General features: G+C 41.3%; 1 protein-coding gene across 5 annotated transcripts in view; it reads left to right on the top strand.

Annotated features, from left to right (window-relative positions):
* The first annotated feature begins 463 nt into the window (after positions 1-463).
* Positions 464-14,296, top strand: part of LOC124131019 — a 48,301-nt gene continuing 34,468 nt past the window's right edge. The window contains exons 1-12 of one of the 5 annotated variants that reach the window (XM_048389892.1): positions 464-560; positions 3,619-3,723; positions 5,048-5,279; positions 5,469-5,830; positions 8,490-8,655; positions 9,152-9,223; positions 9,433-9,498; positions 9,788-9,853; positions 11,698-11,751; positions 12,075-12,727; positions 13,020-13,116; positions 13,639-13,786. In XM_048389892.1, the coding sequence (XP_048245849.1) occupies positions 3,622-3,723; positions 5,048-5,279; positions 5,469-5,830; positions 8,490-8,655; positions 9,152-9,223; positions 9,433-9,498; positions 9,788-9,853; positions 11,698-11,751; positions 12,075-12,727; positions 13,020-13,116; positions 13,639-13,786 (2,018 nt within the window). In that variant the 5' untranslated portion in view covers positions 464-560; positions 3,619-3,621. Of the gene's footprint in view, positions 561-3,618; positions 3,724-5,047; positions 5,831-8,489; positions 8,656-9,151; positions 9,224-9,432; positions 9,499-9,787; positions 9,854-11,697; positions 11,752-12,074; positions 12,728-13,019; positions 13,117-13,638; positions 13,787-14,296 lie in introns of all 5 variants that reach the window. The other 4 variants (XM_048389890.1, XM_048389881.1, XM_046494083.2 and 1 more) reach the window with 4 other exon arrangements.

The following is a 14,296-nucleotide window of genomic DNA, read 5'->3' as shown; positions in this document are numbered from 1 at the left end:
AACCACGATAAATAAGAGCTGGACATAGTTTCATTGCATGCTTTTGATAACTCAGGATTGATTGAGGATCAATGCAAAGCGTCTACTAGCATCATCGCCTAGAACATGAATAATTTTATTCAGTGATAAATGTCAACTTGAAATATGGGAGCAGTGCACATTGCTTGACATCAATTAATTGCGTTTGTCGCTTTCACTACAGGTATTTCAGTCGCCCATATAGAATTGATCTAACTGTCTCAAAGTGTAATATGAGTATGTGGAATTGATCGTAGGCAAAGAAGCTCCAAAGAGGGTTCGCTGAATATGCCACTCCCGGAATACTAATATGTGTTCTTTTTTCAAATCAAACGGTTTCTTTTCAAAAGGATTTTTCACCGAACTTACAGAAATATTATTTATTGGTTAATATTACTCTTTGGCATCCGTAAAAATAACAACTGATTAGTATATAAGGCGACGCGCAACGTGATAAACGGCTTTCGCTCCGGTCGAGTAATTTGCTTTCAAAAAGGAAGAGAAACAGCGAATCGAGCCCAGGCGAAGAGAGCACTACGGACGTAAGTACTATCGTGTAAATGTAAATTGTTCTTGAACGCTGCAATCTTCCAGTTTTATGACTGTGCCTGGTATATAATCTAGCCTGAAGCAGAAATTATGAAACCCTTGTAGATCCGGGTTAGAATAGGTCTTCAGCAACTCAGCAACGTAAGAGGTGACTAACGCGATCGGGTGGTTCGCTGACTTGGTTGACGCGTGTAACCGTATCCCTATTGCGTTGATCGATGCTTATGATGTCAATCACTGGGTTGTCTGGTCCAGACTCGATTATTTACAGACCGCCGCTGGATTATCGCTGGAGTACAGGGTTAAACAACAAACAAACAAAAGAAGTTATGAATAGTGAATGCATGTTATTAGTTGACGACGAGAACAACAACAACCCAGCTATAGAACGTTGGAAGTTAAATAAATCATCCTGGACATGTGACTGACAACATGGACAGTGTATGTCTCGAAGAGCTGACTGAAAAGAAAAATATGGCAAATGATGACGTTACTAACATCTGCACCGAAATGTCGCATTGAAAGAAAATACATGTTGACATCCATTGTACAACTCGTTGATTGACACTACAGTTTCTAAACTGCGCTAAAAGATATAACCAGTTCTCATGGGATCCGGATATATGTTAGTTCGAACGATGTAACAGACGATGTCGTCCGGATAAACGGGGATGTACTGTTAATCGCTAGTAATTAGTTGCGCGGTCTTTCGTACACACATATTTGATGTGATGTGGTGAGGTAAAATGGGGTTTAAAGCCGCGTCCAAGATTATTGCACTTATATAACGACGTGCATGTGTGTCTGTGTGTGTGACTGCTTGTGCTAGTCCGGACTGATGCCGATTTAGATACAATGCCGCAGTTTAACATGAATACTCCACTCAGACACAGTATACTGACTCCGAGTCGACCAGTCCTTGTTTTAGCCCCTTAATGCCGAGCGCCAAACAGGGTAACAACAAGTACCATCTTTTGGTATGTCGCGTCCTGGGATCGAACCCCGGACTTTCCGCTCTACGGGCAGACGCTCTTCCACTAGACCGCGGAGGCGGTTCTGCGGTGAGGTGAGGTGAAAGGGATTAAACGTCGCGTTCAAGATTGTTGCACTTATATAGCGACGTGCATTCGAGCGCTCGCGCGTGTGTGTGTGTGTGTGTGTGTGTGTGTGTGTGTGTGTGAGAGAGAGAGAGTGAGAGAGAGAGAGAGAGAGAGAGTATGTCTGTCTGTCTACTTGTACGTGTCCAAACTAATGCCGCTTTTATAGTGCTAGCCCACTGAGATACCATGCCGCAGTTTAACACGAATACCTCACTCAGACTCAATACACTGACTCCGAGCCGACCAGTCCTTTTTTTAGCCCCTCAATTTCTGGTGCCAGGCAGGGTAACAACACGTACCATCTTTGACGTCTTTTGGTATGACGAGACCTGGGATCGAACCCAAGACCTTCCTCCCCGAGAGACGCTCTACTACTAGACCACGGATGCGGTCTCTATATCTATCGGGTTCCCTTGCTCGAGGCCTTTGACCTCGGAGGCGGTTCCCATCTGTGATGTAGGCGCCTATACATAAAACAATAAACACAAGTCATTGCTATGCCGGGCGGTCGGGTAGCCTGGTGGTTAAAGCTTTCGCTCGTCACGCCGAAGACCCGGGTTCGATTCCCGACATGGGTACAATGTGTGAAGCCCATTTCTGGTGTGCCCCGCCGTGATATTGCTGCAATATTGCTAAAAGCGGCGTAAGACCATACTCACTAACTCACTCACTCATTGCTATGCCGTTTGTTCCCAAATTGTAAGACTGTGATCTACATATAAACGACCGGACAAAAAATAGTATATACCCATGTTTGATGGTGGCTAATATGAAACCAACAACAAATGTCATTCGATGGTGTTTTGGGGTTTGTGGGTTTGAACTTAAGTTTGCAAATGTATACTTCCTTTTGCCAGGCAGTTCAGAAATCAATACATAGTTTTCAGTTTGTGTTATCGTCCAAGGAAATATCGACATCGAACGACACGTTTCATTTGAGTGAAGCTCGCTTCTTCGACAATAGATAACAAAGACTATTTGGAATTAATGGTGTGTTGTGCAAACCAACAGATGATCCCCGAAGAAGTGTTATTAGATGACGTCACGCCGGCACTCCCACTGTGTCAAACAAGACGAATGTAAAGGTCTGGACTAGCTTGATCAAGTCTAGGGGGGTTTACTGTTTAACAGGGGCGGTCGGGTAGCCCAGTGGTTGAAGCGTTCGCTCGTCATGCCGATGACCCGGATTCTATTCCTGACATGGGTACAATGTGTGAAGCCAATTTCTGGTGTCTGCCGCCGTGATACTGCTGGAATATTGCTCAAAGCGGCGTAAAAACAATACACACTCACTCACTGTTTAACATAACTCAAGTTGACACCCTCGACAATTACACTCTATCGCTTTGCACGGAACGACACAAAAGGTGAAATCTTTTACCGTAACTGTCGAGTGCAAATAGTTATATTTTATACTGAATATTGGATGTTTGTATGCGTGTGAGTGTACATTTTCGTTTTAGTTTATCAACATACGTCATTACGTGTGGGTGTGTAAATTAAGATTAAAAAGTAGCATGGACAGGGCTCTACGACAGAAACAACAACTAAAAGATATTTTAAGTTAGTTGTTACAAATATTGAAATTGGATAACATTGAAATCCGCAAGGCTATCATGAATAGGTAAGTTTTCAACTGACAAGGAAACAGAATTTGATACATTCGACAACAGAAAAGTATTTCTTTTTAACATAAAGTTCTTCCACAGTTTGGGGCGGTCGGGTAGCCTAGTTGTTAAAGCGTTCGCTCGTCACGCTGAAGACCCGGTTTCGATTCCCGACACGGGTACAATGTGTTAACCCATTTCTGGTGTCCTCCCACCGTGATATTGCTAAAAGCGGCGTAAACCAATAGTCACTCATTCACTCTTCCTCAGTTATGTTTGGTGCCTCACACATTTCTACACTACCGCATGTCCATCCCCTTCTACTTTCGTTTTCACTGTTTCAGAAGATGAGATACCTACTGTTCAGTGCACTGTTGCTGGCAGCACTGGGGGCATGCAGTGCGTTCACAGTCGACATAAATGGCGGTCGTGTACGCATGCGGAGAGAGGTAAACGTATTTGTGTACATTATATTTCCACTCAGTGATTATTTGTGAGGGTGAAGTAAACTGTTGGTTAAAAGAAAGTATACACCCATGTTTGATGGTGGGTAAAACTGAAACAAACAAGAATTGGTTATTCAATGGTAACGTATTTGATACGATTATCTATTTTTCTTCTTTTTTTTCTTCTTTTTTTTGTTTTGTTTTGTTTTGTTTTTTTGGTGTGTTTTTTGTTTTTGTTTGCTTGTTTGTTGTTGTTTTTTGGGGTGTTTTTTGTTTGTTTGTTTTTTAGGGGGGTATGTTGGGTTGTTGTTGTTTTGTTTTTGTTTTGTTTTTGTTTTGTTTGTTTGTTGTTGTTTTTTTTTGGGGGGGGCGCGTTTGCAGTGTTTTGGCAACTAGTTAGCAGTTGTCATATTTTGGTCAAATTCAATTTTCAAATGTATACTTCCTTTTGTCCGGCAGTTGAGAACATCAAATGACGTGATTGAAATACATGTATGACGTTCTGAGGAGTACATGAAACCTTTACCAAACCATAGTTATTTAACTTTACGGACAAACACTACGAATATTGAAAAAACAACTATTTTATCAGCAGTTTCGAACCTATGTTCGACAGTTGTAAGATTCATTTGAACTCGAATGGAATTGTTTTACATCTTAGTCCATTCTACCAATGTAATCCCTTTGGTGGAGGTCGTGGGTGGTGTCCATTAAAGTGACTGAGTGGTTGAATTCAGGGATCAATGATGATGAATATTAACATGTGAGTGTTTGCGTTCGTATACCAAGACCAAGCTAACAAAACGACATTATTATAACTTTAACATAACTTTACAAAACATCATCCAACACAGAAAAAAAGTAAGTACATGTACTAGTGAAATCGCCCTTCCGTAGGAAAAGTAAATGACCCTTGTCATGCGACGTTCAGTTGAACCTACATTTTACCACTAGTATATAACTCTGTGACGCGGAGGGCATGACGTACATGTAGGTGTGTCTTATACAGTTGCTCTGACGACATCATTCATCTTTACACTACACTTCCTTATTGTTCATCTGGTTTCCGTCTGAGGTGTAATGTCTTGTTTGCTTTCAATAATCTGTCAAGGTCTAAAAGGTTACATCAGTATCTATAGTTGCCTAACTATCTGGTAAGATTAATACATGCTTTCAAAAAAATAGTTTCGTCGTGGTGATGCTTTATCAGCAAATTCATTGTCTGAATGCAAAAATCTAAAATCTTGCACACAAAAAAATACGTACTTTCTCTTGGCGATATTTTGTACTTCTTTAAAAAACTATTTGTTATGTAACTTGGGATCAGGCAGAGGACGCTGGTGATGAAACTGGCACTGGAAGCGGGTCTGTCGAATCACAGAGTACCGGCGACACAGCTGCTTCCGACACGTCTGAAACTGAAAGTTCTGACAAAACAGCTGAAACCGAAAGTACTGACACAACAGCCGAAACCGGAAGTGCTGACAAAACAGCTGAAACCGAAAGTACGGAGAAATCAGCCGAAACCGAAAGTACTGACAAAACAGCCGAATCCGAAAGTGCTGACAAAACAGCTGAAACCGAAAGTACGGAGAAATCAGCCGAAACCGAAAGTACTGACAAAACAGCCGAATCCGAAAGTGCTGACAAAACAGCTGAAACCGAAAGTACGGACAAATCAGCCGAAACCGAAAGTGCTGACAAAACAGCTGAAACCGAAAGTACTAACAAAACAGCCGAATCCGAAAGTGCTGACAAAACAGCTGAAACCGAAAATACCGAAACCACAGAATCAGGGGGTGAAGGTGCTGCGGCAAGTTCGGCAGGTTCTGCTGCTCCTGAATCTCCTGAAGCTAAGCTAGAGGTGGCGGTCAAAGAGGACGATCCAAGTGCATCATCTTCTAAGGAAACCAAAGAAGAAAAACTTCCAAAGTCTGAAACAGTTAAGACAGAGGAAGCTGGGGAAGATGACACGGGGAAGGCAGATCCCGTGGAGGAAGCTGGGAAGGGGAAGGGAGCTTCTGGAGATGGGTCAGGCCTGGCGGAAGAGGAAGATGAACCGACGGCTGTTAATGAGAACGGCGTGATCAATTATCGTCCAGCCAACACGGTTAGTAGTATTTGTAGCACGGTTTGCGAGCAGTACCTTTGATCTTACCCGTGCTGTATCATGGTAGTAAGAGCACGGTTTGTTAAAGATTATTACCATTGGCTGATGCCAAGATCAGCAAGCCCCGCCTACTAGCTTGAGAAATTTCAAACTTACAATGTTTCTTTAGTGCTGTACACAGTGTTCAAGAGTAATAACGTAAAAAAAACCAAAAAAAACAATAGAAATGTTTATAACTTAATTAAAAGATAACAATGTAACTGTCAAACATAAAAACAACTGGACACAGAACGCATTTTGCTAAATTCGGAAATTAATAGTTGACATTTCTAATGTGCCTTTGAAAATTCCAAAGTTTACACTTGATTTACCAATTAGATTAAAAGTTAAACGTTAATGTTAAAAGTTAACGTCATATTATACGTCACTAAATTTTACACAAACTCGCGCAATTTTGGAATGACCGTCGCACTTACACTTTGACAGACAAAAGGATCACCTCGGGGCTCCGCCCGTCGGTCCTTTTGTCTGTCAATCAAATGCCAAGCCAAACCGTGCTCATACTGCCCAAACAACTCGTCTTGGTGTGTTGTAACTATAACATATGTAAGTCTTCTCATGAACTTTACGAACAATGTACATATTTTCCTCCTTCAGGAGCAAAACACAATTCATTCATCATGAATGCTGACAATGATATATCAATAATGACTCTAGTTGTTATATAGATGTTGTTATATAGCGTGTAAGTAACACATTGTCGGATGGAGCTCTAAGATTAATCCAAGTAACCGATTCCGTTATATCCACAGTTTTATACACAGTTACATTCCACTTTGTTATATCCACAGTAATATCCACTGCTACACCGGACTTCGTTATATCCACAGTCATATACACAATTATATGCGACTTTGTTATATCCAAAGTAATATACACAGTTACACCCGACTTTGTTATATATACAGTTATATACACAATTATACCCGACTTTGTTATATCCACAGTGATATACACAGTTACACCCGGTTTTGTTATATCCATAGTTATATACACAGTTACATCCCACTTTGTTATATCCACAGTAATATCCACTGCTATCCCCGACTTCGTTATATCCACAGTTATATACACAATTATATGCGACTTTGTTATATCCACAGTGATATACACAGTTACACCCGGTTTTGTTATATCCATAGTTATATACACAGTTACATCCCACTTTGTTATATCCACAGTAATATCCACTGCTATCCCCGACTTCGTTATATCCACAGTCATATACACAGTTACACCCGACTTTGTTATATCCACAGTTATATACACAATTATACCCGACTTTGTTATGTCCACAGTAATATAAACAGTTACACCCGGTTTTGTTATATCCACAGTTATATACACAATTATACCCGACTTTGTTATATCCACAGTATTATAAACAGTTACACCCGGTTTTGTTATATCCACAGTTACACCCGACTTCGTTATATCCACAGTTATATACACAATTATATGCGACTTTGTTATATCCACAGTAATATACACAGTTACATCCCACTTTGTTATATCCACAGTTATATACACAATTATACCCGACTTTGTTATATCCACAGTAATATAAACAGTTACACCCGGTTTTGTTATATCCACAGTTACACCCGACTTCGTTATATCCACAGTTATATACACAATTATATGCGACTTTGTTATATCCACAGTAATATACACAGTTACATCCCACTTTGTTATATCCACAGTTATATACACAATTATACCCGACTTTGTTATATCCACAGTAATATAAACAGTTACACCCGGTTTTGTTATATCCACAGTTATATACACAATTATACCCGACTTTGTTATATCCACAGTAATATAAACAGTTACACCCGGTTTTGTTATATCCACAGTTATATACACAATTATACCCGACTTTGTTATATCCACAGTAATATAAACAGTTACACCCGGTTTTGTTATATCCACAGTTATATACACAATTATACCCGACTTTGTTATATCCACAGTAATATAAACAGTTACACCCGGTTTTGTTATATCCACAGTTATATACACAATTATACCCGACTTTGTTATATCCACAGTAATATAAACAGTTACACCCGGTTTTGTTATATCCACAGTTATATACACAATTATACCCGACTTTGTTATATCCACAGTAATATAAACAGTTACACCCGGTTTTGTTATATCCACAGTTACACCCGACTTCGTTATCCACTGTGATTTACAGTTATACCTGTTACATATATATACACTCCTACACCTGACTACGTTATATCAGTAGAATTATACACTGCTACACCCGACTTCGTCACATCCACAGTAATATACACAGTTACACCCGACTTCGTTATATTCACAGTAGTACACACCGCTACATTACTTTGATATATCCGCAGGAAATACCTCCAGTTATATCCGACTTCGTTATATTCGCAGTAATATACACAGCTACACACGATTTCGATATATCCGCAGTAATATAAACAGTAAATTGGACTCCGTGATGTCCGGGGTAATATACACAGCTACATCCAAATTCGAAATATCCACAGTAATAACTCTAGTTATATCCGACTTTGTTATATCAATATGATATACATCCCGTATGTCAACGTTTCAGGAAACAGTCGCGTCAAAGGAAACGAATACGGAGACTAAGGTCCAGGCCCAGGAGCTGTCGAAGCTGATGACGGGAGAAGACCTGGAGGACCCCAAAGGTGGCGATGAAGACGGCGATAGAAACGAAGACGAAGACAAGAAGACGGACGAAGAAGATTCATCATCTGGTTAGAAAAGCGTCCTTTTCAATTTTATAATTCATTTAGGAAGTTTGTGACTGTACAGCATGTTCAGACATAGTGTTATCATGTACATTATCAGGGCATGTATGTGACTGTGTAATTCAGACAAAGTGCATAGTATCCACTGCACCGACTAACATGCATATTTCTTAATATTTAAACAGACGCTTTCCTTATTAAAATATGTCTGTAAAAGTAAAATAATGAAACAACTTAATTGATGGTGTCCAGCTGTTATGTATATTAAAAAGAACAGAACGGTAACGAATGTCATATTTCGGATAACCCTTTCATAGTAAAGTACAGATTCTCGTACTTTTTCTATATTTTTTTATCCCAAATATGACATTTGTTACATTTGACCACTTACTAAATGGCTTTGTTTGTTCCCAACAGAAAGGTACTCAGTGTATGACATGTACGCATGTTAGGGCAGATGCTCATGACAAAAACAACTATGTGGTTTGTTTCTGTTTCTCAGGGGGCAGTGCAGAGGCTGAGAAAGGACAGGTAGTTGCTGAGTCGGATGATGGAGCTGCCACAAGTGCCGCAGGTGCTTATCATAAACAAACAGAGCACTCTAACCATTTTAATTGGTTTTCGTAATGTAAGCACACACATGACGTTGGAGGATTGTGTGACTGTGCCCCCTACACAAACACCAGGGCCTATTGTGAGCTACGGGAATAATGGGGAATAATGATTTCTGCGTTTCTCGAGTGTTATTCTGCATAGTCTCATATTGCTTATTATCACCAACAGGCAGCAGTGCTGAAACTACAGATGATGTAAACGTTGTTGCTGAATCTGACGAGGGTGATGAAACAGGTGTGTTTGCGTGTGTTCATTCATTCGTTTCATCGTTCGTTTGTTTGTTCTCTCTCTCTCTCTCCTCTCTCTCTCTCTCTCTCTCTCTCTCTCTCTCTCTCTCTCTCTCTCTCTCTGGTTCCCCCTCTCTCTCTATCACACCTTATCAAAGTTTAGACTGGAATAAAACAAGATTCCTTTAACTTAACACTATCATATTTTTTAAAGCAACGCGCTATTCTGCGTACATTCATTGTCATTCTGGACACAGAATTGATTTGTCTGACAAGATGCATGTTTTCACCAACAGGCAGCAGTGCTGAAGCTACAGATGATGTAAAGGTTACTGCTGAATCTGATGAGGGTGATGAAACAGGTGTGTTTACGTGTGTTCGTTCATTCGTTTGTTTATTCGATCGTTTGCTCTCTCTCTCTCTCACTCTCTCTCTCTTTCTCCCCCCTCTCTCTCTCTCTCCCCCCCCTCTCTCTCTCTCTCTCTCTCTCTCCCTCTCTCTCTCTCTCTCTCTCTCTCTCTCTCTCTCTCTCTCTCTCTCTCTCTCTCTCACCCTATCAAAGTTTGGTCTGGAATAAACCAAGATTCCCGAACCTTAACATGATCATAATTTATAAAGCCACGCGCTATTCTGCGTACATCCACTGTCATTCCGGACACAGAATTGATTTGTCTGACAAGATAAGGTCATCACGTGATAAGTTTTAACAATGCTGCACAATGGCCTCATATATATTACTTCTGTTGGTAAATCGATGCTTGCTATTAAACGCAGATTGGAGAGTTAATATTGGTTATATGTCAACTGTTCTTATGTGTAATGATTTACTCTACTGCGATTATTATCATATATGCGGGATAATTCCGATATCGTTTGAATTGTTGTACTGACGCTAGATTAATATACACAATAATTACTGAATGTATTTTTTACTTGAGAAATTAACAAATATGTTAAGGGACTGGTCATTTATTATAGGGGAAGGGGTTTGTGAGAAAAGTGACAATTCGAAAGAAGGAGGTTGCCAAACTTTTTTCACAATTGTATAGGGGGGCATGAAAAAATAAAACAATTATAGATCTATTTTTCAAATAAAAAGTTATAAATCTGAAGAGTATTTAGACTCACGAAAATATATGACATGTAGGGGACGGGGAGGAGGTGGGAGGGGGGTTGATTGAAAATGGATGGATAATGATATTCTTTTGAATGTGTACGCAAGGATATAAAGAGGGTAATACGGCAAAAATATATATTCTACCATGAATTTGGACAAAATGCGATAACAACCTCTGACAGAAACAGGTGAATTGATCATCGCGGGAGGTAATATTTAAGGAAAGAACTTCTTTCTCAATCATTGTTCGTTTGACATTATGAGATGAATAATTGTAGGTTGTAAAATACAGACTTTCGGTTGCTGCGATATTCACAGTTTGTGTGATGATAGATGTTGGAAGGATGTAGGAACATGAAAGAAACCGTCGGAAAGAGTGTATTTCCAGTCTCAGGGACAACAGTGGACTGGAAGTTTGGCACCTTTGTCCGACAGTTACGTCATATGCCTCACACTGAGTAGTTGGACGTCATAATGCCTGCAAGGCCTGTTTTGCTTTCTTTAGGGGCAACAACCTTATGATAGCTTACGAAATAGGTTTGCTACCCAGTTCCAGTCCCTGAGTGAGTGGGTGAGTGGGTTTTACGCCGCTTTAAGCAATATTCCAGCAATATCACGGCGGGGGACACCAGAAATGGGCTTCACACATTGTACCCATGTCGGGAATCGAACTCGGGTCTTCGGCGTGACGAGCGAACGCTTTAACCACTAGGCTACCCGACCGCCCCTTCAGTGTCTGAAATATACACGAGTAAGGTATAATAATGTAAACAACATTATGTGAGCATGAACAGCGCCGTTCTTTGTCAGGCTAGCGTCAGTGTTTCCTTACATCAAATCGAAAACTCACTCAAAACACAGGCAATATCACTTCATATATCTATGCTAACACCGAAGCCTTACCGAATTATTTTTGCCCTGGTAGAATGGCAATAGACATACTGTGTTGTGACTGCAGAGCTAGGTTACCTTTAGTTTCTCGTTAGACTGCACATTCAATTTAGTGTGGTAATCTATCTCTAAATTGAAAACGTTCATCTCTTAATTTTACGACCTAATTGATATTAACGACATGATGGCCCATTTCAGGAAAAAGTGGTGAAGGTGAAAAGAAAGCGGACACTAGTGCGGAATCTGACAAAGGTTTGTGCTGCAGAACCCATCACTGATTAAATAATGAATTAAAAAAAAATAACCTAAAAATGTTTTATAATATTGTCGCTGGGACTAGGCAGTATTATTATGTTTCGAAGAAATGCTATTTGGCCATGCAGTGCGGGAAATTAACATTGTAAGAAGATTTTAAATCTAATTAACAATCACACCATGTTTTTGTTATATTTGGCATGGATATCAGAGGTATCCACGAAGAATGAATGACAAAAGATAAATTATCCAGCTGTCCTCACTTTTTGTTGGGATTAAACTGTATATCAGTGGCATGTGAATGTGAATGCGTTTGACAGGTGACAGCAGTGGAGGAGAAGTTAATCTGAGCGTAGAGTCAGGTGACAACACCGAAGGAGACAGTTCTGAATCCACGAGCGAAACATCTGGCACAGAGGAATCAGCTGCGGCAACCGAGACCACGGAAACAGACGCATCTGGTACGGAAGAATCAGCTGCGGCAACAGAGACCACGGAAACAGACGCATCTGGCACAGGGGAATCTGCTGCGGCAACCGAGACCACAGATACAGACGCATCTGGTACAGAAGAATCAGCTGCGACAACAGGGACCACAGAAACAGACGCATCTGGTACAGGGGAATCTGCTGCGGCAACCGAGACCACAGAATCAGACGCATCTGGTACAGGGGAATCTGCTGCGGCAACAGAGACCACAGATACAGACGCATCTGGCACAGAGGAATCAGCTGCGACAACCGAGACCACAGATACAGACGCATCTGGCACAGAGGAATCAGCTGCGACAACCGAGACCACGGAAACAGACGCATCTGGCACAGACAGTGGTAGTGATTCAGATACCTCATCTCTGACAGCCGAGACTGACGAACCAGATACTTCTGAGCCCGAAACATCAGACGCCAGCAAAGAAGAGGATGACGACGACGATGATGATGATGATGAATCCGATGATGATGAATCATCCAAGGTGATTCCTTAACTGAATTACACATTTGTAAGCCTGTTCCATTATTGCCGTTATCATTACGAAGCGAAAGAGTGAAGTGTTTGTCGAACTGTTCTGTTCTGTATTAAGAACGCATATTAAGCTTATATCATGGTTTGATTGTCCGACAACTTTCGCAGTCTGTTTACATCTTCTCTTCTCAAACCAGTGCACCGATGATTATCATGGCCGTTATCATTAGCATTAGCATTAGCATTAGACACAAACGTGTAGCATCATATACCGGCATCATATACCGTACTATTTGTTGCAGACCTCTGGCAAACGAAGAAGGAAAAGACTAGCCCTGTCAAACCCCAAGTACAAATGGCCCAAGGCAATCTTCCCTTTCAAATTCCAGGAAGAGCTCGGTGAGATGACAAAAACGCTTTCATTTCTTCTGTAGTGAGTGAATTAGATTTAACTCCGCTCTGCACAGCATTTCAGTTATGCCACGGCGTATCAGCTTGGTGTAGCGGGGTAGCCAGAAGTGTTGCCGACTTTGACATTCAGCCCTTGAAGCCCATGATAACGGGTATGAAACTGACAAATCTAAAAACTTCAAGGTTCCCCAGTATTCGGACCCCTCGGACCCACAGGTATCCGGCATGCCCAAGGGACGCAACTTTGCAAATATTGGGGCGCCTTAGACGCTTTGTCAATTTTGCCACCAACGATTCAGATGGGACTGCATGAACCATCTTAATTTAAGCCGATGTTACTTTATAGTCCTAGCAGAACATTGCACGCTCGCCCGTCTCGAAACACAGATAGCACGACATACTTTCTTGGATCACAAGGACTTCGAAATAATGAATTTTCTCTGTGCATATTCATCAATGTTTGTACTGCTACCTGTTATATGCCTTGCTGACTCCATGCCACTGTTGTAGCGCCTAAAATCAAGCTTGAAGCTACGGCTGCTATGGGCTATCTCACCCGCCACACCTGTATGGAGTTTGTCCCCTACGAAGGCCCACAGACCAACGAAGAGCTCGAACTGAACCACCGTGGACATCTGATCTTCGACAACTATGGAGGGTAGGTACAACATGGAGGTAGGTACAACATGGAGGTAGGTACAACATGGAGGTAGGTACAACATGGAGGTAGGTACAGCACGGGAGGTAGGTACAACATGGGAGGTAGGTACAGCATGGAGGTAGGTACAGCATGGAGGTAGGTACAACATGGAGGTAGGTACAACATGGTGGTAGGTACAACAGTGAGGTAGGTACAACAGTGAGGTAGGTACAACATGGGGGATAGGTACAGCATGGAGGTAGGTACACTATTGGAGGTAGGTACACTATTGGAGGTAGGTACACCATGGGAGGTAGGTACAGCATGGAGGTAGGTACAGCATGGAGGTAGGTACAGCATGGAGGTAGGTACAACATGGGAGGTAGGTACAACATGGAGGTAGGTACAACATGGGAGGTGGGTACAACATGGAGGTAGGTACAACATGGGAGGTGGGTACAACATGGGAGGTAGGTACAACATGGAGGTAGGTACAACATGGGAGGTGGGTACAACATGGGAGGTAGG

This window comes from Haliotis rufescens, unplaced genomic scaffold, assembly GCF_023055435.1.
Source record: "Haliotis rufescens isolate VD_foot unplaced genomic scaffold, xgHalRufe1.0.p SCAF_10, whole genome shotgun sequence".
NCBI lineage: Eukaryota > Metazoa > Mollusca > Gastropoda > Lepetellida > Haliotidae > Haliotis > Haliotis rufescens.
The sequence above is the reverse complement of the archived record's forward strand: the minus strand, read 5'-3'. Positions and strand labels throughout refer to the sequence as shown.